Source organism: Mirounga angustirostris, unplaced genomic scaffold (genome assembly GCF_029215605.1).
Source record: "Mirounga angustirostris isolate CCGP_5_RB_7025 unplaced genomic scaffold, mMirAng1.0.hap1 SCAF_6, whole genome shotgun sequence".
NCBI lineage: Eukaryota > Metazoa > Chordata > Mammalia > Carnivora > Phocidae > Mirounga > Mirounga angustirostris.
Genome location: NW_026991714.1, coordinates 148,629,964 through 148,655,472, shown reverse-complemented (window position 1 = coordinate 148,655,472; position 25,509 = coordinate 148,629,964). Strand labels below are relative to the sequence as shown.

The window sequence follows — 25,509 nt, the reverse complement described above, 5'->3', positions numbered from 1 at the left end:
GCCGTGGAAGCAAGGTGGGTTGCAGGTGCAGAACATGGGACTTCAGGTCAGAGAGCTGTGTTTTGAGACCTGAGATGACTGTGCCGAGGTACATAAGCTCTTGGAGCCTAGTATCCCCATCTGCGAAATAGAAATGATGTAATCTGACTCACAGGGGTACGGGCGAGTGAGAAGGCCCACGGAGCTCCTGGCCCACAGCAGGGGCTCACTGACTAGTGCTAACTGCTATTAATATCTATGCTCATTATCCCTGATGTGCGGGGCAAGGAACGCCTGCAATGGGCCAGCCTCCCTGAGCTGCACCTCCATCCTGCCAGGCTGCCGGAGACCAGGCCGGTCCCAACAGCACCACCTTCTTGCTTACACCTCAATTCTGCGTATGCTGATTGAGAGTTTTCAGTCCTGGTCACCACTGTGAGAAACCTAAACATTTTTCTGAAGATGGCCCTAGAATTTTGGGTTTGAAACTTGACCTCGTAATGGTGACCTCATGCACCCTCTCACTGTAAACAGGCCTCCGGCTTAACTAGGAAGGGACAATGATGATCACGTGGGGTTTGTGCTCCTTCCTGGAGGGAGAAGGGCTGAGTAGAAATCGGCTCTGAACTGTAAACTAAGGAGTTGTTTTTGAAAAAGGTCTTCGGGCTAGTTGTGGAGCGAATGACACAGAATGCATCATGAGATGATGTTCTCAGAGCACAGAGGCCAGGTCTGCTGTGTTTGGGGTCACACTCCAGCCTGAGGACAGGGTTGGAGGACTGCGGGGAGGGTGCTCACATGACCCAAGCTTCGGGAAAGACTTGCAAAGAGGTTCTGGGCTCTGCTGACAAGCTCGTCTGCGTGGCAGGTAAGAGGCGTCCAAATGCGTTTTTATTTGTGTGGGTTGGTTGTGTCTGCTCCCCAGTCCCTGTTCTGGTCGAGCTCCATTTTGGAGCTGGGTCTTTTTGCTCCTTTCACACCATATATGTATTCAATTGAGGAATCGTACTTAACTGCCTGATCATCCCTCGGCCTCCTGAATCATTTTCCTCTCAAGCTGACAGGTACTTGTGGTCTTAAAGTCTAAAGATTGCTACGTTTGAGCCACAACTATGATAAATTCTGCATCCCATCGAAATGTTTCTAAGTCCTTGAATGTACAAGGCACTCGTAGTCAGTAATTTGAAGTAGCCAAAGCAGCACTCTAAAAAGAAATACACAGCTTCTTCCTATGAATACTGGCAACCAGCATCTCACGGTGCTTTGAAGTTAACTGGAGACTCACTGCATTTTTGTTGGAAGCTCACTGATCCTGAGCCATTCTATAGATGTGAAAACTGAGGCTCAGTTTTAAAACGTGGCTTTAGTTTTGATGGATGGGGTGCTCAGACTCCGTCTTCTACTTCCGATTCTTCTCCACCTGCTCCGTGCAACATTCCCAGGTAAAGAGCACCCCCCTCCCCACCCTCCCCCAGGCCTGCTGAATCTGTCACTTCTCCTGTCAGGAGGAAATAAAACTCCACTCTAGTCTGCAAAAAGAAATCAGCAGGAAGCAGAATGTCGGCAACATATTTTCTGAAACTAGCTATGCCTTAATCATTTATCAGCTGTGGGAGAAGTGAGGTGGTGGTGGTGGTTTTTTCTTTTCCAATCGATTTAAGTAAATCTGGAAGGCTTCCCATCCATCCCGGCTTCCTGCGATGCTGGCTTTTCCTGTCACACGGTTGTGTCAGCTCCAAGGTATTCTCAGCAGCTGCGCAGGCCACTTCCCCGCCTTCCTCGGGTCACTTCCATGTCTTTCCTGCAGTCAGCACACAGACTGATGTCACCCCCGGAGCTCGGAGCTGGGAACTCAGACTCTGGGACCCAACCCACATTTATTAGAGGCGAGGGCGTCTTGGGAAACCTGGCGCATGGTCACCTAACGCCCCCCTGAATCCAGCCTGGTCACACCTGCTTTCCCTGGCTGCCTCGTTTTCAACAAGAATGGCCTTTGTCTCCAGATAATACCTGGAGAGCTTTTGCAAGGCAGATAACTCCCGACTTCTACTGTCAGGGCTGATAAATTGGCTTAGTATGGTTCACCCCAAGAATATAGCAGGGAAATGCATAATAGGTGCCTGCAAGCGAAGAATTTTCTGACTGCAGATTTGTCAAGTAAAAGTAACCCCTAAAAATGTTTTACTTGGCAGCTTTGTGACGGCTAAAATATTAAGCAGGGGCTGCATTTACAGCGAGAAGCTGTAAGTGGCGTTCCTCTTTCAAAAAGTGAGTTTTGTGTTTTGTTTTTTCCCCACATCGCCCAGCTGTCTGTCTGTCCACATTTTATTTCTGACCTTGCACTCTGCGTGGTGAATTTACCCCCGAGTGTCCTCGGTAGTTAAAAACTAGAGGCAGAGGTGGGTGTGTGTGAGAGAAGAGGTCACATCTGGGCAGGAGCCAGTCACTCCCGTGTGGCATCTGCCCGTGAGCAGAAAGCAGCACTGTTTCTGGGCCCGAGGCAGAATCATTTGAAAGCATTCTTGTGTGGAGGGCAAGTTTCTGGCAGACGGGCTGCTTTTCTAAATAATGTTCCCGTCTTATTGCTTTGCACCAGTCTCTCATTGCTGTATGTCAATTCAATTAGCGGCTGTCCTGACATATTTGGGATAATTTACGAGAAGTGTTAAAAAGCACATTGTGATGAGCTTCCTGAAAGCTCTGCAAAGAACTGAGGCTTGTCTTTTTAAACTACTGACCCTGGGCTGTGGAAGATCTTCGACGTTTCGGGCAACTATGTGGCCCAATGCAGTGTTCTTTTCATTATTGTTACAGGGAATGCAGCTCTACCATGAGGCAGGAACAGAATGAACCAGAGGAAGGCAGAATTACCATATAGTGGGGTTGTTAGCAAGAGGAATGAACTTGCTTCAGAACAGAAACCTCATGTTTCACGACCAGAACCTTCCGTGGCACCTTAATTAGTATATAGTGTGCTGATTAGTTGGTCGTTCTGGTGTAACACTGAAAGATATTTGAAAATTTATTCATGATTTGAAGTTGGCTTTAAAAGACAGACACTCATGTGATTTTTAGCACCTGCCTATAATCACATGTTTTCAAAATGCTATACATTGGGCTTTTTTCCTTAGAAAATGGAACCACGGTGTAAAACAGAGCTATTTCTAATTTGGGTGCATGAAAGGTGACCTTTGATGCACCTAGATTGTATTTCTTATTTTCTGACCTAAGTAGATGTGGGTTTGTCCCTATTACCTTTATGACCCCTGAGTTTTAAATCTAGATCAGTTGTTCCCAAAACTTAATTTTAATAACTACTGTCACAGCATTGATGAACCTTGAAAACATTGCGCTAAGTAAAAAAAGCCAGACCTAAAAGGTCACTTAATGGATGATTGCATTTCTATGAAATGTCCAGAACAGGCAAATCCAAAGAGACAGAAAGCAGGTTAGTAGTTGACAGGAACTACGGGGAGGAGGGAATGAAGAGTGACTGCTTAATGGGTATGGGGTTTGTTTGGGGGAGGGGGGTAAGGAAAATAAATGTTCTGGAATTACTAGTGGGGACAGTGGCACGACATTTCGAATGTTCTAACAGCTACTACATTGCATGCTTTTAAATGGGGGACTTTGTTATATGGATTGTACCTCCATTTTTAGAAAAATCACCTGGTGGCGCCTGGGTGGCTCAGTCGTTAAGCGTCTGCCTTCGGCTCAGGTCATGATCCCAGAGTCCTGGGATCAAGCCCCGCATCAGGCTCCCTGCTCTGCGGGGAGCCTGCTTCTCCCTCTCCCACTCCCCCTGCTTGTGTTCTCTCTCTCGCTGTGTATCTCTCTCTGTCAAATAAATAAACAAAATCTTTTAAAAAAATAAAAAAGAAAATAAAAAAAGAAAAATCACCTGGAGGGCTTATTAAAACACAGGTTGCTGGGCCCTACCCCTGAGTTTCTCTGACTCAGTAGGTCTGGGTGGGGCCTGGGCATTTGCATTTCCAGTAGGTTGCCAAGTGATGCTGATGCAGGGGGGCACACTTTGAGAACCGCTGATCCAGGCGTATGCTGGGCAATGCGAGGATGTGTCCTTCTTATTTAAATCAGTATGTCGAGAGTTTATTGATCACTGTCCATGTTCTGGCAGTTCCCTCCAGGTAATGCAGTGTGCACTGACCTCAGTCATGAAGAAAATGGGGTTTTTAAATAACTGAACTTGGAATCAAATCCAGTGTCTCCCATCCCCTAACCGTAAACTCTCAAACCAGTCATTCATCTTGTTGGCAAAATGAGAATAGTAATACCTGTCTCACCGAATTGCTTTGAAGTTTTAAGTCTAACAGCAAAAAAGTATAAAAAAAGAAAGAAATATTACTATGAGAAAGCACCCACCATGCCACCCAGCTTAAAGAAGGTTCTCAATAGCTATTTTTAAAAATATATATGTATATGTTAACTAAATATAATTACATGCATTATAATTATAATTTTACTTTTTATATAAATTCTGTTATATGGATAAGCACATATGGTATGTTTATTTTATGTATATGTAAATATGTGTCCATATTTTATTTCTATGGATGGAGAGGTGGTGTGGGGCATGGGTGTGTCAGGTAGTTCCCTTGGCAAAGGTCCTACAAGGGGACAGTGGGAAGGGTTCCAGCCATATTTGGGATCTTCCTCAGAGCTTTGAATATAACAGACTCTTGAAGACTCCTTGAGTAAGTGGGTAAGTGATTCCATGACAGAGTAGTGAACACACTACCCATAAGGGTTTTTTTGTTGTTATGTTAATCACCATACATTACATCATTAGTTCTTGATGTAGTGTTCCATGATTCATTGTTTGCATATAACACCCAGTGCTCCATGCAGAACATGCCCTCTTTAATACCCATCACCAGACCAACCCATCCTCCCACCCTCTTCCCCTCTAGAACCCCCAGTTTGTTTTTCAGAGTCCATCGTCTCTCAAGGTTTGTCTCTCCCTCCGATTTCCCCCCTTCATTCTTCCCCTCCTATCTTCTTTTTTTTTTTTTTAACATATAATGTATTATTTGTTTCAGAGGTACAGATCTGTGATTCAACAGTCTTGCACAATTCACAGCGCTCACCATAGCACATACCCTCCCCAATGTCTAAAACCCAGCCACCCCATCTCTCCCGCCTCCCACCACTCCAGCAACCCTCAGTTTATTTCCTGAGATTAAGAATTCCTCATATTAGTGAGGTCATATAATACATGTCTTTCTCTGATTGACTTCTTTCACTCAGCGTAATACCCTCCAGTTCCATCCACGTCATCACAAATGGCAATATTTCATTCCTTTTGATGGCTGCATAATATTCCATTGTGTGTATGTGTGTATATATATACTACATCTTCTTTATCCATTCATCTGTCGATGGACATCTTGGCTCTTTCCATAGTTTGGCTATTGTGGACATTGCTGCTATAAACAACAGGGTGCACGTACCCCTTTGGATCCCTACATTTGTATATTTGGGGTAAATACCCAGTAGTGTAATTGCTGGATCGTATGGTAGCTCTATTTTCAACTTTTTAAGGAACCTCCATATTGTTTTCCAGAGTGGCTGCACCACCTTGCATTCCTACCAACAGTGTAGTAGGGTTCCCCTTTCTCCGCATCCCCACCAACATCTGTCGATTCCTGACTTGTTAATTTTAGCCATTCTGACTGGTGTGAGGTGCTATCTCATTGAGGTTTTGATTTGGATTTCCCTGATGTTGAGCGATGTTGAGCACTTTTTCATGTGTCTTTTGGCCATTTGGATGTCTTCTTTGGAAAAATGTCTGTTCATGTCTTATGCCCATTTCTTTTTTTTTAATTTTTTATTGTTATGTTAATCATCATACATTACATCATTAGTTTTTGATGTAGTGTTCCATGATTCATTGTTTGTGCATAACACCCAGTGCTCCATGCAGAACGTGCCCTCTTTAATACCCATCACCAGGCTAACCCATCCTCCCACCCCCTCCCCTCTAGAACCTTCAGTTTGTTTTTCAGAGTGCATCGTCTCTCATGGTTCATCTCCCCCTCCGATTTCCCTCCTTCATTCTTCCCCTCCTGCTATCTTCCTTTTTTTTTTTTTTTTTTTAACATATATTGCATTATTTGTTTCAGAGGTACAGATCTGTGATTCAAAAGTCTTGCACAATTCACAGAGCTCACCATAGCACATACCCTCCCCAGTGTCTATCACCCAGCCACCCCATCCCTCCCACCCCACCCCCCACTCCAGCAACCCTCAGTTTGTTTCCTGAGATTAAGAATTCCTCATATCAGTTAGGTCATATGATACATGTCTTTCTCTGATTGACTTATTTCGCTCAGCATAACACCCTCCAGTTCTATCCATGTCGTTGCAAATGGCAAGATCTCATTCCTTTGGATAGCTGCATAATATTCCATTGTATATATATATATACCACATCTTCTTTATCCATTAATCTGTTGATGGACATCTTGGCTCTTTCCACAGTTTGGCTATTGTGCACATTGCTGCTATAAACATTGGGGTTCATGTACCCCTTCGGATCCCTACATTTGTATCTTTGGGGTAAATACCCAGTAGTGCAATTGCTGGATCGTATGGTAGCTCTATTTTCAACTTTTTGAGGAACCTCCATACTGTTTTCCAGAGTGGTTGCACCAGCTTGCATTCCCACCAATAGTGAAGGAGGGTTCCCCTTTCTCCACATCCCCACCAACATGTGTCGATTCCTGACTTGTTAATTTTAGCCATTCTGACTGGTGTGAGGTGGTATCTCATTGAGGTTTTGATTTGGATTTCCCTGATGTTGAGCAATGTTGAGCACTTTTTCATATGTCTGTTGGCCATTTGGATGTCGTCTTTGGAAAAATGTCTGTTCATGTCTTCTGCCCATTTCTTGATTGGATCATTTGTTCTTTGGGTGTTGAGTTTAAGAAGTTCTTTATAGATTTTGAATACTAGCCCTTATCTGATATGTCATTTGCAAATATCTTCTCCCATTCTGTCGGTTGTCTTTTGGTTTTGTTGACTGTTTCCTTTGCTGTGCAGAAGCTTTTTATCTTGATGAAGTCCCAATAGTTCATTTTTGCCCTTGCTTCCCTTGCCTTTGGCAATGTTTCTAGGAAGAAGTTGCTGTGGCTGAGGTCAAAGAGGTTGCTGCCTGTGTTCTCCTTTAGGATTTTGATGGACTCCTGTCTCACACTGAGGTCTTTCAACCATTTGGAGTCTATTTTTGTGTGTGGTGTAAGGAAATGGTCCAGTTTCATTCTTCTGCATGTGGCTATCCAATTTTCCCAGCACCATTTGTTGAAGAGACTGTCTTTTTGCCATTGGACATTCTTTCCTGCTTTGTCGAAGATTAGTTGACCATAGAGTTGAGGGTCCATTTCTGGGCTCTCTATTCTGTTCCACTGATCTATGTGTCTGTTTTTGTGCCAGTACCATACTGTCTTGATGATGACAGCTTTGTAATAGAGCTTGAAGTCTGGAATTGTGATGCCACCAGCTTTGCTTTTCTTTTTCAACATTCCTCTGGCTATTCGGGGTCTTTTCTGGTTCCATACAAATTTTAGGATGATTTGTTCCATTTCTTTGAAAAAAGTGGATGGTATTTTGATGGGGATTGCATTGAATGTGTAGATTGCTCTAGGTAGCATTGACATCTTCACAATATTTGTTCTTCCAATCCATGAGCATGGAACGTTTTTCCATTTCTTTGTATCTTCCTCAATTTCTTTCATGAGTATTTTATAGTTTTCTGAGTAAAGATCCTTTGTCTCTTTGGTTAGATTTATTCCTAGGTATCTTATGGTTTTGGGTGCAGTTGTAAATGGGATCGACTCCTTAATTTCTCTTTCTTCTGTCTTGTTGGTGTATAGGAATGCCACTGATTTCTGTGCACTGATTTTATATCCTGCCACTTTACTGAATTCCTATATGAGTTCTAGCAGTTTTGGGGTGGAGTCTTTTGGGTTTTCCACATGAAGTATCATATCATCTGCAAAGAGTGAGAGTTTGACTTCTTCTTTGCCAATTTGGATGCCTTTTATTTCTTTTTGTTGTCTGATTGCTGTGGCTAGGACTTCTAATACTGTGTTGAATAGCAGTGGTGATAGTGGACATCCCTGCCGCGTTCCTGACCTTAGGGGAAAGCTCTCAGTTTTTCCCCATTGAGAATGATATTCACTGTGGGTTTTTCATAGATGGCTTTTATGATATTGAGGTATGTGCCCTCTTTCCCTATACTCTGAAGAGTTTTGATCAAAAAAGGATGCTGTACTTTGTCAAATGCTTTTTCTGCATCTATTGAGAGGATCATATGGTTCTTGTTCTTTCTTTTATTATTGTATTATACCACATTGATTTGCAGATGTTGGACCAACCTTGCAGCCCAGGGATAAATCCCACTTGGTCGTGGTGAATAATCCTTTTAATGTACTGTGGGATCCTAATGGCTAGTATTTTGGTGAGAATTTTTGCATCCATGTTCATCAAGGATATTGGTCTGTAATTCTCCTTTTTGATGGGGTCTTTAGTTTGGGGATCAAGGTAATGGTGGCCTCATAAAATGAGTTTGGAAGTTTGCCTTCCATTTCTATTTTTTGGAACAGTTTCATAAAAATATGTATTAATTCTTCTTTAAATGTTTGGTAGAATTCCCCTGGGAGCCATCTGGCCCAGGCTTTTGTTTGTTGGGAGATTTTTTGATGACTGCTTCAATTTCCTTAGTGGTTATAAGTCTGTTCAGGTTTTCTATTTCTTCCTGGTTCAGTTTTGGTAGTTGATACATCTCTAGGAATGCATCCATTTCTTCCAGATTATCTAATTTGCTGGCATATAGTTGCTCATAATATGTTCTTATAATTGTATTTCTTTGGTGTTGGTTGTGATCTCTCCTCTTTCATTCATGATTTTTTGGATTTGGGACATTTCTCTCTTCTTTTTGATAAGTCTGGCCAGGGGTTTATCAATCTTGTTAATTCTTTCAAAGAACAAGCTCCTAGTTTCATTGATCTGTTCTACTGTTCTTTTGGTTTCTATTTCGTTGATTTCTGCTCTGATCTTTATTATTTCTCTTCTCTTGCTGGGTTTAGGCTTTATTTGCTCTTCTTTCTCCAGCTCCTTTAGGTGTAGGGTTAGGTTGTGTATTTTAGACCTTTCTTGTTTCTTGAGAAAGGCTTGTATTGCTATATACTTTCCTCCTAGGACTGCCTTTGCTGTATCCCAAAGATTTTGAACAGTTGTGTTTTCATTTTTCTTGGTTTCCATGAATTTTTTTTAATTCTTCTTTAATTTTCTGGTTGACCCATTCATTCTTAAGTAGGATGCTCTTTAGCCTCCATGTATTTGAGTTCTTTCCAACTTTCCTCCTGTGATTGAGTTCTAGTTTCAAAGCATTGTGGTCTGAAAATAGGCAGGGAATGATCCCAATCTTTTGGTACTGGTTGAGACCTGATTTGTGACCTAGGATGTGATCTATTCTGGAGAATGTTCCATGGGCACTAGAGAAGAATGTGTATTCTGTTGCTTTGGGATGGAATGTTCTGAATATATCTGTGAAGTCCATTTGGTCCAGTGTGTCATTTAAAGTCTTTATTTCCTTGTTGATCTTTTGCTTAGATGATCTGTCCATTTCAGTGAGAGGGGTGTTAAAGTCCCCCACTATTATTGTATTGTTGTCGATGTGTTTCTTTGCTTTTGTTATTAATTGCCTTATATAATTGGCTGCTCCCATGTTAGGGGCATAGATATTTACAACTGTTAGATCTTCTTGTTGGATAGACCCTTTAGGATGTAGTGTCCTTCCTCATCTCTTATTACAGTCTTTGGTTTAAAATCTAATTTGTCTGATATAAGGATTGCCACCCCAGCTTTCTTTTGGTGTCCATTAGCATGGTAAATGGTTTTCTACCCCCTCACTTTCAATCTGGGGGTGTCTTTGCGTCTAAAATGAGTCTCTTACAGACAGCATATCAATGGGTCTTGTTTTTTTTTATCCAATATGATAGCCTGTGTCTTTTGATTGGGGCATTTAGCCCATTTACATTCAGAGTAACTATTGAAAGATATGAATTTAGTGCCATTGTATTGCCTGTAATGTGACTGTTACTGTATATTGTCTCTGTTCCTTTCTGGTCTGTGTTGCTTTTAGGCTCTCTCTTTGCTTAGAGGACCCCTTTCAATATTTCTTTTAGGGCTGGTTTCATGTTTGCAAATTCCTTTAATTTTTGTTTGTCCTGGAAGCTTTTCATCTCTCCTTCTATTTTCAATGACAGCCTAGCTGGATATAGTATTCTTGGCTGCATATTTTTCTCATTTAGTGCTCTGAATATATCATGCCAGTCCTTTCTGGCCTGCCAGGTCTCTGTGGATAGGTCTGTTGCCAATCTAATATTTCTACCATGGTAGGTTACAGATCTCTTCTCCCGAGCTGCTTTCAGGATTCTCTTTGTCTCTGAGACTCGTAAATTTTACTATTAGATGTCAGGGTGTTGACCTATTTTTATTGATTTTGAGAGGGGTTCTCTGTGCCTCCTGGATTTTGATGCCTGTTTCCTTCCTCAAATTAGGGAAGTTCTCTGCTATCATTTGCTCCAATATACCTTCTGCCCCTCTCTCTCTTTCTTCTTCTTCTGGGATCCCAATTATTCTAATGTTGTTTCGTCTTATGGTATCGCTTATCTTTTGAATTATGCCCTCGTGATCCAGTAGTTGTTTATCTCTCTCAGCTTCTTTATTTTCCATCATTTGGTCTTCTATATCACTAATTCTCTCTTCTGCCTCATTTATCCTAGCAGTTAGAGCCTCCATTTTTTATTGCACCTCATTAATAGCCTTTTTGATTTCTACTTGGTTAGATTTTAGTTCTTTTATTTCTCCAGAAAGCGTTTCTCTAATAACTTCCATGCTTTTTTCAGGCCCAGCTAGTATCTTTAAAATCATCATTCTGAACTCTAGTTCAGACGTCTTACTAATGTCCATGTTGATTAGGTCCCTGGCAGTCGGTAGTGCCTCTTGTTCTTTTTGTTGAGGTGATTTTTTCCGTCTTGTCATTTTGTCCAGAGGAGAATAGATGAATGAGAGAACAAAATGCTAACAGGGTAACAACGTGCCCAGAAAATATACACTAAACAAATCAGAAAAGACCTGAAACCGGGGGAAAAGAAAGAAAAAAGAAAAAGATAAAGATAAAAACAAACAAAAACAAAACAGAAAAACCAGAATATGATCAAATATGATCAGGCTGTTGCATAGATCAGTGCCACACACTGGATTTTGGGCGTATTTTGGTCTGTTAGAAGAAAGTGCCTCCCAAAATTTTAAAGAAAGAAAAACTTATATATGTACAAAAATAAGGGTTAATATGAAGGGGTGGAATATGACTGTAAAGATGAAAATTATAAAAGATTTTATAAAAGGAATTGATAAGAAGTTGGTTGAAAAAAGAAAGAAAAGGATTTAAAAACAAAAAACGGGGAGAGAATGTGATCAGGCAGGAGACTAGAACAAAGCCATACACTAGAGATTTAGGGTCTATTTTGATCTGTTAGGAGAAACTGTATCTCACAATTTTAAAGACAGAACAACATATATATATATACACCAAAAATACGGGTAACTACTATGAAGGGATAGAATATGACTCTAAAAATGAAAAATAAAAATTTTTTTTAAAAAAAGGGATTGATAGGATGTTGGTTGAAAAGGGGAAAAAGAAAAATTAAAAAAAAAAAAACAGTTAAAAAAATTAACTTTGAAAGAGTAAAGAATCATGGGAAAAAAGCCATAAATTTTATGTGCAGTATTCCCCTAGTGCTGGAGTTCTGCTGTTCTCATTGATTGGTAAACTTGGCCTTGGCTGGCTGTTCTTGCTGATCTTCTGGGGGAGGGGCCTGTTGCCGTGGTTCCCAAATGTCTTTGCAGGAGGTGGAATTGCCCGGCTCTTGCTGGGTCTGGGCTAAGTCATCTGCTCGGGTTTGCTCTCGGGAGCTTTTGTTCCCTACAAGCTTTCCGTGCAGCTTTGGAGGCTGAGAGTGAAAATGGTGGCCTCCCAGTCTCTGCCTGGAGGAGCTGAGAACTCGGGACCCCCCTCCTCAGTGAGCCCCCAGAGAAAAGCAGTCAATCACTCCCGTCTCCCTGGTCTCTGGCCACACTCCGTGCTCACTCAGCCTGTGACCGAGTGTTTCTATCTCTGGCACCTGACTCGGTGTGGAGTCTCCAGACCCAGCAGATCCCTGCAGTGTGCTCCCGTGCCACTCCTCCCAGGGGAGGAAGGGGAGTCTCCCCAGATCTGCTGCTTGTTGGCTCCCTGCTGGAGGAGTAGTTGCCTGACTGTGCCGTGGATCACAGTTTATGACAGCCCTGAGCTGAGAGCCCGTGCCTCGGCTCTGTCTCTGCAGCCGGCTTCCCCGCTCCGATACCTGGGAGCTCCGCCGCACTCAGGCACCCCCGGTCTTTCTGTGACCCCGAGGGTCCTGAGACCACACTGTCCCAGCGAGGGTTCCACCCCCCACATAGCCATCGGAGCGATGTCCTGCAGCGGAGCAGACTTCTAAAAGTTCCGATTTTGTGCTCCCCGGCTCTATCACTTGCCAGAAGCGGCCGACGGAGGCCCCTTCTCACGCCGTCTATCCTCCCAAATATCACCTCAGATTCACTTCTCCACACGTCCTACCCTCCAGAAAGTGATCACTTTTCTGTTCAGAGAGTTGTTGCTATTCTTTTCTTCGATCTGTTGAGTTCATAGGTGTTCAGAATGGTTTGATCCCTATCCAATTGAATTCCTGGGATCAGAGGAAATCCAGGTCTCCTACTCCTCCACCATCTTGCTCTGCCCCTACCCATAAGGTTTAATTCTGCTGTCGTCCAAAGCTCAAAGGCAGAGTTGGTACCTAGGAAGTGGGGTGATGAGCTTGGCCATGCCAAGCATCCTCCTGGTGTCATTCTTTTACCTGTGACTGGGCTGAAGAAATAGCCATCTTAATCACTGGGCTGATAGATCCTGTCCATGGAAATAGCCATCTTAATCACTGGGCTGATAGATCCTGTCCATGGATTCTTGACACCATCCTGGGGAGTAGCTTCTATACCTTGTTCATGGTCCATTGCACATTTTTCATGAAAATGAATGAACTGTTCTTTGACTCCTTAAGCCAAGACCTCAATTGTTCACTAGGCATTGTGTAACCAGTGGCTATTTGGATGTCAAATGTTTTCAAATATGTGTTGATTAGGATGGTATTATAATTAGAGGAATCTAATATTTGGTGCCATCAAATTCCCTTTGGAGATTTGAAATCATTTTACCTCACTAAATTCTGTTTATTGGATGAAGGGCCATTGGGTTAAATATAACTTTTAGATATTCTCTATCTGCTTGTCATTCAAAAATAGTTTGCTCAGGGTGCCTGGGTGGCTCAGTCGGTTAAGCGTCCAACTCTTGGTTTCAGCTCCGGTCATGATCTCAGGGTCATGAGATTGAGCCTCATGTAGGGCTCTGCTCAGAGTCTGCTTCAGACTCTCTTTCTCCCTCTCCCTCAGCCCCTTCTCCCTGCATGTGCACTCTCTCTCTCAAATCTTTTTTTTTTTTTTAAAGTTTGCTAAAAAGGGGAAAATAATAAAGTTTGAAGTTTTTATGAAAAATGCCTTTAACCATTATCAGTACCTGGTCCATGCAGGGTAGAGCCCCCCCCCCCCCCCCCCCACTTAATGATACTCCATAGTAGTCTTCTTGCCATCGGCATGAACTCAGGTGGCCTAGGGGCCTTCTACTGAGCAAATTCCTCTAGTCCAGTCACATCTCTCCATGTATCTTTGCACCAGCTTTCCCCTGTGCCTGGAACATTCCTCCTCCAGATGTGCCCACAGCTTGGTCCCTCACACCCTTCTGGTGAGAGCTTCAAATGCCACCCCCACCCCTGGTGATGTCTTTCCCTAGCAGCCTTCCTAAAAATTCCATTCTTCCTACACACAACCTCTCCTTCTTGCCTGTTTTATTTTTCTCTTTGACGTTCCTTTCTAGCACACTTTCTTGGCCCCCTTACCTTATGCATTACCTTCCTGCCCCACTGGAATGCAAGCTCCATGATGGTCAGGATTTTTCTATGTTTTGTTCATCCCCCTATTTCTAAGAGAAATTGAAATTCATTATTATACGGATAACTCCAGACAGCATCTAGCACAGGCACACAAATGTGGTTTTGCCAACAAGGATCTCCTCTCCTCTCCCAAACACTCTGAAGTTTAAATCCTGGACTTAAACTGATCCCATTCACCTTATCAATCTCGATCCCTTTTCTTTAATGTCATCTACCCAAAGCCCAATAGGTATTTGTTATTTTGCAATACAACGAGATGGGAGGACCTATGTAAGTTGGGACTGGAGCTGGCATTTGCCCTCTAGCCTCTGGACATTAGTGGACATTCTCTGCCCCCTTGTGAAACAGGTTAATTCATACCACTCTTTCCCTGGGCTTCTCTCAACTACTGTTCTTCTTGCCCTAAGCCCTTCCTGAGATTTACAGGTGATCCTAGTGTCTTTTCTAATGAGCTGTTAAAACATTCTAGAAATCAGTTCCTTTCCAGAATGAACTGATAAGAATTCATCACAACACCTGGCTGCATGGCACATGAGAATAATGTTTGACCTCCTGGATCAGGCCCTGACGTACCTAAGTGTCCTAGGACTCTCAGCATTGAAGAACGTCTGATCCTTGCCTTGATGAAACTTATTTCTTTGCAAAGGGAAGAAGTGCTCTCAAGTCCCTGTGTAATGTGCCATTGCCTTTTCAATACAAAGCATTTCTAAATTGATAAAATTAGAATTTTCTTGTGATCATCATTTGAAGCTATTTTGATATCAAAATTGATATCAGCATCATTTTGATATCAATTATAATCGATCTGTCTGCTGAGGAAAGTTAAAAAGATTTTCAAAGGAACTTTGTGACAGCACTAGAAATAAGTCCTGGTTTATTCTTGCCTTTCCATCCAAGAGCAAGATTTGCACTTATCAATTTATTTATAGATAAGAATTCTACTCCAGAGTTAATAGCCTGAGATTGATAGAAAACACTTGGGGGGGGGGGCAGGAATAAGACAGTGTTATCAGTGTATTAGGAGGAAATTATCCTGATCTTGAAATATTGCCAAACTGTATCAAATGGTGGCCAGACTGTCATCTTCAGGAAGATGTAATAGCTTGCGTTGGTTTGGCCAGTTGATTAGGATCCAGTTATAATGTCATCCTAAAGGTCTGCATGGAAAGAAGGTGTTTAGGCTTACTGGTCAGCAGGCCCCTGCTTCCTCACTAGGTAGTAAGAGCCTCTGGGTTTCTGGCACACTTGTCCCTTATAATCATTGCTGTCTCAAGATAGGAGAAAATGCATTTGGAGACAGAGCGAGATACCCCACGTGTGTTGGATAACAGTAGCCGCTGTAGGTGTGTTTCCCTTCCATGTGACAGCTGGGGGCTGTAAGCTGCAGGTGGCTTCCCTCCCAGCACTGAGGCAGGACCAGGTGCCATGTCTGACTCCTTCAGCTCCTGGGACATTGGAATACCCTGAGCCCAACTGGCAGCAGGGAAAGAAAGGACCTGAAGAAGAACACTCACTTAACTACCTTCAGCCAGAAGCACTCCCCATCACCACCTCTGCTCATGTTCCATTGCCAACAATTAGTCATAGAGCCACCCTGGAGTGAGGGAATGGGACAGCCCCTCTAGACCATGGAAGGGGGAACATGAACGTCCCAGGGGAGTTGGCCAGCTTTGCCACAGCCCTCTGTAGTCCTGGGATTTGGGGGCAAGAACAGAACCTGCGTTTCTGGCCACCTCCATTCTCTTATAGCTATGCTTTGGGAAGCAGTCATTTGCCCTTCGTAGACCCACACGCCTGTATCAGCCGGCCCTGACCTCTAGCAGGGTGGTGTCCGTGGAGCCATGGAATTGATAAACACAGCCTTTTGTACTTGGGTCTCCTTTGTACTTTCCAATACGGACATCAGTATGTGTTCATACTGTATGGAAGCTGCAGGTCCCAAGAATCCATTTTTCATTGTATCGTTTCATACAGAACCATTAGTAGTTGTTCATAATGACATTCTGGCTAAATTTGTTGACTTGAAAACTATCAAAAGATCATTTCTATTTTGATAGAGCACCTCCTCCTTGGTAGCGTTGGCACTGTCCAGGAGCAGATCCTGGGAGGTAGCCGAACGTGCCTTGTTTTGTGCGAGGTCGTTAAGCCTTTGTTCACGGAGATGAACAGTGGACAGGTGGGCAGGGGTCATCAGCAGGTGCCATGAACACCTGCCCGTTCTGTGCCTTGACAACTGACTGGCCCAGCTCTTCCCCACAGGTTCCCATTCCCCATGGTGTTCAGCAGCTGTAGCAAGAAGGACCTGGAGGTCAGCCTGGAGAAGGGCGTGGGGATGTGCCTCTTTAACCTGCCAGAAGTGAAGCAGTCTTTCGGGGGCCAGAAGTGCGGGAACGGCTACGTGGAACAAGGAGAGGAGTGTGACTGTGGGGAGCCCGAGGTAAGAGACCCGTCCCGGGACCATTGCCTCGCGGCCACAGCTAACAAAAAAGCACGCACATGGAAGAATGACGCAGCAGAATGACAGTGCTAGAAACTCAGGATGGAAAGTCCTAAACGGCCACCTTGAACAGCCGCACAAGCCAGGGTGGCCCTCTCGAATTGTAATGATGGCACAAGAGTCATAGCACTGGTTTGAAACAATAAAGGATCTTCTCTATTGAAGGACACCATGTAGGTGAGGCAAGATGAGGACAAAAACAATAAAAAAAGCATTTCGCTTTGAGTTTAACAGAGAAGAAAGCTTTGGGATGCTAGCTTCAGAGGGCTAATAAGCATCCTTTCTTTCTCTTTGTAAGGCGAGCAACCAGAGGGGAATTTGAATAAGCAACATTCATTTTGAACCGAGAGCTCCCGCCCGCGTTGCAATTCTGCCTGATACCACAGCCTCCTCTATTATGCACAAGCCGAGGCTCCAGGCTGCTGCCTCCTCGCTCGCTAGCAAAAGCAGGGAACATTTTTATCCAGCAAATGGCTTACTGAGCCCTGTTTCCCAGCCAGTGTCAGGAAAATTTCTTGTTTCCGTAGGGCCCAAGATAAAGTTAATCAACATAAAAATGATAGCAGCCACTTTTTAATCTCTGAATAATCTTGAGAAGGAAAGAGAAAGACAGGACACAGTAAGACCTCCTGGTAAAAACAAGTGCCTCCTGGAAGCTCGGAGGGGGTTGTGTTTAGTCTAAATCAAAGCAAGCAGTTTGTATCGCAAGCCGTCTGCATGTGGGATTCCCTCCCTGAGAGCTGATGCAAGCTGGAATGGCAGATGGGTTCAAGGCGGGCTTAGCTGGATGCACAGACAGGCTTGGAGAGAGCTTAGGAAGAGCATGTTCTGGAGAGCTGCTCTGAAAGGGGGTTCTGCGGTGGAAGGAAATGTGCAGAGAACCTGGGCTATCCCTCAGATTCCTGTGTTTATCAGACAGGCAACTGATTGTAGAATCTCCTTCATCTGCTTCATCTCCAAGACTCTCTGGTTTCCCATACCAGCAGGACCGATCTGGGGCTCAGTCTGGCCATTTCTGGAAGAATGTAGGGAGTGAATAAATACTAGGGGATGGGGCTTATAGGGGTGGTCCCATCAAATGTCTGTGTGCCCTTTCCAAACCCGGGATTCATCTGTGATAACAGCTCTGTCCAGAGCAGCAGAAATTGTGCTCACAACATGCTGGGGGTGATTGCTGTATGGGAGCAAGTCCTCATGCATGGGGCTATAGAAACTCTTCTTAAGATTAGTGAAGGAAAACTTGAAACTGTCATGGGATGGGGTATTCAAAGGGGAAATTCCTTAGAGACTTTGTTAATTACTTGAAGAAGAAAAACAAAATTAGTTTAAATTATCCATAGTTCTCAGGAGAGGCTATGTGGCCTTAAAATGGTTTGTCTTTGATTTAAAGTCCTCATAATTCTTTATTTAATCTAAATAAATTTGACAGCTCTTCATAGAGTCATGAACTCTCAGGTTTAGAATGACCACCAGCAGTCACTTGCTCCATATTCCAGTTCCACCACGGGCACTGCTGCCACCCTCACCCTCACCACCACCACCCCACCATTACCGCCCTGCCATAACCACTGTCATCCTCATCCCTACCATCACCACCATCCGCATCACCACCACCATCCCTACCACCATCATCACTGCCACCATCACCATCATCATCACCACCATAATCACCATCACCTTCACCATCGTCATCAGCATCATCACCACCACCACCACCACCACCACCATCACCATCATCACCACCACAATCACCATCACCTTCACCATCGTCATCATCACCATCACCATCATCACCACCATCACCACCACCACCATCACCATCATCATCACCACCATAATCACCATCACCTTCACCATCGTCATCATCACCATCGTCATCACCACCACCACCACCACCACCACTCCACCATTACCGCCCTACCATAACCACTGTCATCCTCATCACCACCATCCCTAATGCCATCATCACTGCCACCACTATCATCCCTACCACCATCATCACTGCCAGCACCACCATCCCCAGCATCCCCATCACCACCACCATCCCACCACCATCACCATCATCATCACCACCATAATCACCATCACCTTCACCATCGTCATCATCACCATCAGCATCATCACCACCATCATCGCCACCACCACCACCACCATCATCACTACCACCCCCACCATCCCTCCCACCAGCAACCCCCTACCACCATCACGTCAGCAAATGTTTGAGGGCCTGAAACTTGCCAGCCACTGATGTGATCCTCAACTTCACCTCCATCGAGGAGGCATTCAGCTTTGGCAGGGTACTTATTATCTCTCCAGGCAGGATACTGTATCGCAGGGCAGCACTGATTAAATCAAACCCCTTCCTTATGGAGAGCCCTATTTTGCCTGCACGTAGTTCCCAACTATATATATCTGTGTGTAGGGTCCTATTTCATGGATAATTTCTTGGTATTTGAAGAGAACGGTCATTCTCCTCATCCAAAGTCCTTTGTTCCAAGAAATCTTTCAAAGTCATGGGCAAGGTTTTTGCTTCAATTTGCAGTTCTTTAGTTTTGCTTTTCAAACTGCATCTAACAATGTAACAACCCATATCCAGTTTCCAAATTGCCTTGACCAAAACTTTTAGTCAGACCTGGGCTCAGTTCACCTGGGCTCTCTACCCGGCTTCCCAGTACTCAGGCCCTGGAAATATTCGTTACACTTATGCTTCATATTGGCCCATACCCGCCCCCCTCCCCCAAAGAGGGACTCGGTGTATCACCACATCAGCGAGCGAATGGGATCAGAACCACCTTCCCAGCGTACAACTGAGCCCAGCTTCTGCCCCCTTGCTCCTGGATATAATCTCCACTGTTGTCAAGAAGATGCACCTTAGACACCCCAGAGCACAGTGATGAAGAATCTGGGTCTACCACCCACAACCCAAGAACGACAGGGCTTTTGCAGCATTCTCTAATGGCTTCATTACTCTTTTTTCTTTGGAGACTTAGTGTTCATTGGCTCTGTTGAACTTTTCTATTGAGTACTAAAATAATAAATGTATCAGCAAATGAAGAATTTGTCTCTTCTGATAAATATAGTACTGCGGAAGAAATAGATCCTGGGCAGTTATGAAGGCAAGTGGCTGCTGAAGCCTTCCGTACAGGGCATGGGATTTACATCCACCATAAGGATATCCTGACAACTCACTCATTCATCCCGCTCACAGGGTTGGGAAAGCAGCCTTATCTCCTTGTTTAAAGTCAATAGAATGCCAGTAGCCTGCAAATATCTTTTAAACTTAGTTATCTTTCTCACATTATCAATCCCCTTTGAAGTCAAAGCCATTCTGTTTGGCTGCGTTTCCATTTGAGCAGCTGCTTATATTATTCGGTGATTTTGTCAGGGGTGGGGGGAGGTAGTTCTCCAAGAATCTTAGGACCCAGTTTTCAGAGAGCTGATTTAACTTAGTAGCTCAGGGAAATCTGTAATTTGGTTAGTGTGCCATTAGTAGAGCCATTTAGACCTTAATGAGCAGGATGACATTGCTGTATATTTGATGGTACTGGTCAGGAATGCAATCAATGGACTCCTTTAAAAAAAACAAAACAAAACAAAAACCAAGTTCCTAAACTTTATAGGATTATAAGTCCATGAGTTAGAAACCCTTACTGTCATGAAAGTTACAGCTATGACTTCTGGTTGGCACTTTTATCTTATTGTGTATATTATACACTCCGGATGTTTATGAAGTCCTTGAACAAATTTAAAATTTAATAACTTTGGTTGTACATATAATAGGGGCAAATGGTAAACACCAAATGAGAGCATAATTCACAGTCTTATGCAGGGTACAGTTCAGAGATCTAGGATAGTCCTAAATCTTCTTGATTATCAACAAAATGTTATTAATTGCATTTATAATACTAATGATAAGTTCATTTACAGAAGATGGTTTTCAGGAGTAAACGACTACACTCTTAAAATAGTACATGGTTGGCTTCAGTCTAGCTAATAGTATATACATTCTTCTGCTCATGTCATATACTAAATAAAAGGACATTTATAAATGAACACCAAAGACCCTATGAACTCTTCCTTCTGATAATTCAGTTTCTTCTAAAATGTGTAAACTCCAAGTTATTGGGATGTTTTAAAGTACAAGGACTTCCTGAATACAGTAGATAATATGTGTAGACCTTTTGTAGACAGCTAAGCAAAGATGTCCATCCCCTGTAGGGTTTTTTTGTTAGAAAAAAGCAGGTACTTACAAAGCACAGCTTAAGAAAGGAGGTAATTTTCTCTCATTTCGGAGAGAACAATGCATCTAATATTTGATCTGTTTAAATCCCTTGCAAATCAGTGGGCACAGCCTACAGACTGCCCAGTGATCTTGGTCCTTGTACTGTGCATTTTAGACCTGACAGGTGCCTTGTCAGGTGAGGCAGCCCACCTGTGCTAGCAGGAGTCTTGGCCACCGCATTTGGTAGGATTGCAGGGAACTGTGGTCCAAACACAACTGATTGGACTTCATTTCCTGCCGGCATGCTCCAGATGAAAAGGGGTCGGTATTTGAAGAGTTACGTTGGTACACATCTCTGTATATTTTTAAATAAGTAAGTTCAAAGTATGCCAGTGATCCTGATACAGTTCACAGCAATAAGCCCCGCATGCATCCGAGAGCTCCCTGCAGAGCCCCAGCCCACTTGGTTGGATTCAGTAGCCAGCCTCCTTGCGCAGGCTCCCTGGCCCTCCGCGAAAGGCACTGAGGGCTACCGACTCCTGCCGGGGACTCACCCCATCAGTTCATAAGCACTCACCGGACACCAGAGGCTTAGCTTTCTTACAGATGAAGATACTCTCAGTCAGACTGGTCTGCAGCTCAAGGGCCAGGCCCTCTGGTTCGTCCTTCGCTTGATGGTCCCTGCCTTCGGTGAGTAGTCGCCCCCTACGACCTACGACCGTGTCCCACGAACCCCCCTCCCCCTGCAGGAATGTCTGAATCTCTGCTGCAACGCCACCACGTGCACGCTGAGGCCCGACGCTGTGTGCGCCCACGGGCTGTGCTGTGAAGACTGCCAGGTGAGTTCTCTTGGCTCCGTGGCCACCCCCGGGTTCAGCGGGTTCCACTCTGAGGCAGGACACATGACTCCTGTGCTGTGAAAACTAGAACCCCTTACAGCACCAGTCAGCGTCCCCCCACTGCCTGTTCTTACTGTCACCCGATCTTTGTGAGAAATGCACACTTCAGTGCTGAGTCATCTGTGGTAAGTTACTTATTTGTGGGTTGAAAGCGACTGTGCCAGAATTCTCCGGCTCAGTGTTAAACATGCCCATGTTGTGCTATTGGAGGTGCATGACGTCCCCTCACCCTAATGGGAACACGTGGAGAGCGGGGAGCATCTGCCCACTGGGCTAAGAAACCCTGTGGGCTGCTCCAGGGGTCTTAGGTCAACATCCCCATCTTGACGTCTTCCTAACACAAGGTGCTGGCCGGCCCGGCCCGCCGCGGCACTTTCCTACCTTGCCTATCCTTGCCGCCATGACTGGGTTTACTTGGGCCATTGCAGCATTGGTCTCATTATTCAGAGCTGAGATCTGACAGACCAGAAGCCTGAGCTTTTGATGCAAAGATTCCAAGGGTAGACTTTATTTCTTTTTTAATTAAGCAATTGATTTTGGCCTTCTGCTGGCAGGAAACTCCCTCTTAGCTCCCCCACGAGAGCCCGGTGATTCAGAAGTGCTTTGCACCATCTTACACCCGGCTTGAAATGTCCCTCCTGCCCTTTTAACTTGTGATTAACTTCTGGGGGATTGTTCAAGGAAGCTGGCACCCCTGGCACACAGCTGCTGGTGGGGGAGAGTGTTGGGGACAACGGGGGCAGGGGGGTCGCTGGCTGTGCGGCCTCTGACCAGCCACTCTCAGCCTTCGTGTCTTCAACCATGAAATGATGAGGTGTTGGCCAGTGGTTCTGAGCATCTTTTGTTGCTCCCTTCCTTTGCCTCTTCTCTCCTCCTCCCCATGAAGTCCTGCAGACAGGTTTCTAACTCCATGATTTGATGACAAAGTGAAAAATTATTGTGACCAGGCCCTTGGATGATTTTTGTCATCTGGGCCACAGCGGTAACACCGTTAAGTACGCACATCATCATAAAACACGTGACAGTGTTGGCCACCAGAGATCTTCTTCAGAATGAAGGGGCCCATCAGCCAGCACTCCCTTCCCACTCCTCCCCTGGGGGGACAGGTGCCAGCCATCAGCTCGTCCGCTCAGCAGAAAACCCTAATATTGCATGAAATTAAAAAGCAGCTCTTGATTGCACCCCCATAGTGGAAAGGTGAACCCCAGAGCCCAGAGCAAGATTCTGTTTAATGACTCTCTATGTGTCTCTTGCTGTGGAATCCTTGCCCTTTTATGTGGACTTCATGAGGATGGCCTTGCTCCGTTCTGCCCCCGGGTGCTGCCGGGAAGCTGCTCCCCGTCTCCTGCAGCACACATTCCATAAACAGCCTCTTCTTCCAGCTGAAACCTGCGGGGACAGCATGCAGGGACTCCAGCAACTCCTGTGACCTCCCAGAGTTCTGCACGGGAGCCAGCCCACACTGCCCCGCCAACGTGTACCTGCATGACGGGCACCCTTGTCAGGGGGTGGACGGCTACTGCTACAATGGCATCTGTCAGACCCACGAGCAGCAGTGCGTCACACTCTGGGGACCAGGTAGGTGGCTGCCACCGGAGGGCGCAGAGCAGTGGGGCTGGGGAGCTCGCTCTGTTTCCAGAAGCATCACTCCTGCAGTGCGCCATCGACAAAGCTTCCCTCCATTCAGCGACAGTGAGTGGCTTCCTGGTAGGTCTGGGGCCATGCCGGGCACCAGGCAGGCAAAAACGGTGCTGCCCAGAGCCTGTCCTGAGGGCTCAATGCGGTCCAATGAGGAGGGATGCGTGAGCACCTACTGTGTGGCCAAGGGAGTGACAGGGCAGAATCAGCCATGACTCCTGGTCTCAGATAGCTTCACAGGTAGTCGGGCAGACAGAACCTTCCATCCACTCTGATTATGTGTAAGTGCTTCTTGGTGCTCAAAGAAGGACCCCAACCAAAGCCTGGCGTTGCCAAAGAGAAAGTCACTGCAGACTTGATGCATGAGTAGTCTGTGACCAGGAAGGACAGGGAGAGGTTGCTCCTGACACAAGGAGCAGCAAGCTGGCCCTCGGATGGGAAGGTACAGGGAAGGGACTGCTGCGATGGGCAGCCTGTACACCAGGGCTCAGAGGAAGAACACGGACACAGGTGTCTAAGAGCCTTGAAAGCCATTTTGGTTCTAAAAGCAGAGGGATAGACTTGTGTGTTCCAGAAAAGGTGCCCCGATGGGCAGTTAGTCAGGAAGCAGCTGCTGGGGTAATTAGAGGCTGTCCACTCACTGCTTCCTGTGTAGGGGATGCTGGGCCAGATGCTCCGTATGGCTTTTCCCCTCTAACTCCCAACATTAGAGATAGGGACAATGACTACAGTTTAGAGAAAGTGAAGCTCAAATTCAGAGACTGGAAGTCAGTTTCGTGAGGTTGTGAGGCTGGGATTTGAACCCAGGCCAGTTGACCCAAAGGCAGTGTTATAGAACACAGGCTGGGCAGTCGCACCAAAGAACCAGGTCTAGAACAAAGTTCCACAGGAGCTCCACAGTCAAACGGAAGCTTGGATGCAAAAGAGGGAATTATCGGTCCTCTAGGCATGTCTCTCCTCTTTTGACCCATCTTCTGGAGCCAAAGGTCCAGGGCCTGGGGAACAGCAAGGACCCAGTGGACTCCCCACCCCAGGGTTTGCTGCCTCTTTCCAGCTCTGGGATTCCAGCAATAAATCCCATGGAGAGCACTTTCTAAGAGTGCGGTCCCCACCCTGCCTTGTCATTCTCCCTCCTGCCGCTGCCTTTCAGAGGTGACCTCAGGCCTGGCCAGGGACACCAGCTATGGCAAGGCCACTGTGGTCAGCCAGGCAGAGAGCCAGGTAAGCCCCAGGGGGAGGGAAAGCCGATATGGGCCTTTGTCAGACTTTCATTGTGAGGTTTCGGTTTCAGGAGTGATGAGGACAGTAAACTAGGACAGAAAATGATGACTGGTCCTCAAAGCTTGGTTTCAGTGTGATGTGAAAGCGGTGAGCAAGCAGGGAGAACAGGGACAGACGTTTCTGAGGGTCGGGTCCTGTCATGGAGCCACTGCCCCACCAGCCAAAGATGCCCCTCTGTACTTGGACCTCCCTGAGGGGCAAGAAGGAGCAGCATGAATGCAGCCACAAGGGGCTGATGCAGCCTGTTCATCGTATCTGTGAGGAGTTCTCCCAGTGCTCCTCAGGCTTCGTGAATCCACCTGGGCACGGAAGGAGGAGGCCTGTGGTATCTGGGGCCTTGTGCTTCATCTCAGGACCCTGACCAGCCCTCCGTCCTGGCCGCCTCACCGGCTGGGCCATGGGGCCCCCAGGCCAGGGTAGGGTCTCTCGATCGCACACGGGGTGCCGGCCTTGCGATGACAAGCACAAAGAAGGCATTCACTGTACACGTGTCAGGTGGTCGGATGGGCTCTGATGGTTTCGTGACTTCAGACGCCTTTTAGCCCAGTGAGGTCACTTTGGGACAGTGGCTGTTGCTGCAGGCCAAATCCTTGTGGCCTAAAGCATCCCGAGTGGCCATTCCTTCCCAGCCTTTCTCCGGACTCAGTAATCTCCCCCTTCTTGAGTTACAGGGGCTGTTCTAATGTTCCCTTCCAAAAAAGCATTCTGTGGCCAGAGCACACACAGCACTTGGAGCTTTTGGAGAAAAATGTGCTCTTGGGTGCCCTGCTATATTACAGCGTCTGGCCCCATCTCCAAAGTGAGGTCAGATGGACTCCACGGCTCTCTCTGAGCCACCACCACTGTGTGACTCAGCTGGCCGCAGGCCTCAGATTCTTGGTG

At 45.5% G+C, this 25,509-nt stretch overlaps 1 protein-coding gene across 7 annotated transcripts in view; it reads left to right on the top strand.

Annotated features, from left to right (window-relative positions):
• ADAM12 (ADAM metallopeptidase domain 12) overlaps nt 1-25,509 on the top strand; it is a 347,363-nt gene that overhangs the window by 271,512 nt on the left and 50,342 nt on the right. For all 7 annotated transcript variants that reach the window (XM_064595438.1, XM_064595441.1, XM_064595440.1 and 4 more), the window contains 3 exons: nt 16,350-16,527; nt 21,559-21,648; nt 23,091-23,286. In XM_064595438.1, the coding sequence (XP_064451508.1) occupies nt 16,350-16,527; nt 21,559-21,648; nt 23,091-23,286 (464 nt within the window). The remainder of the gene's footprint in view (nt 1-16,349; nt 16,528-21,558; nt 21,649-23,090; nt 23,287-25,509) is intronic.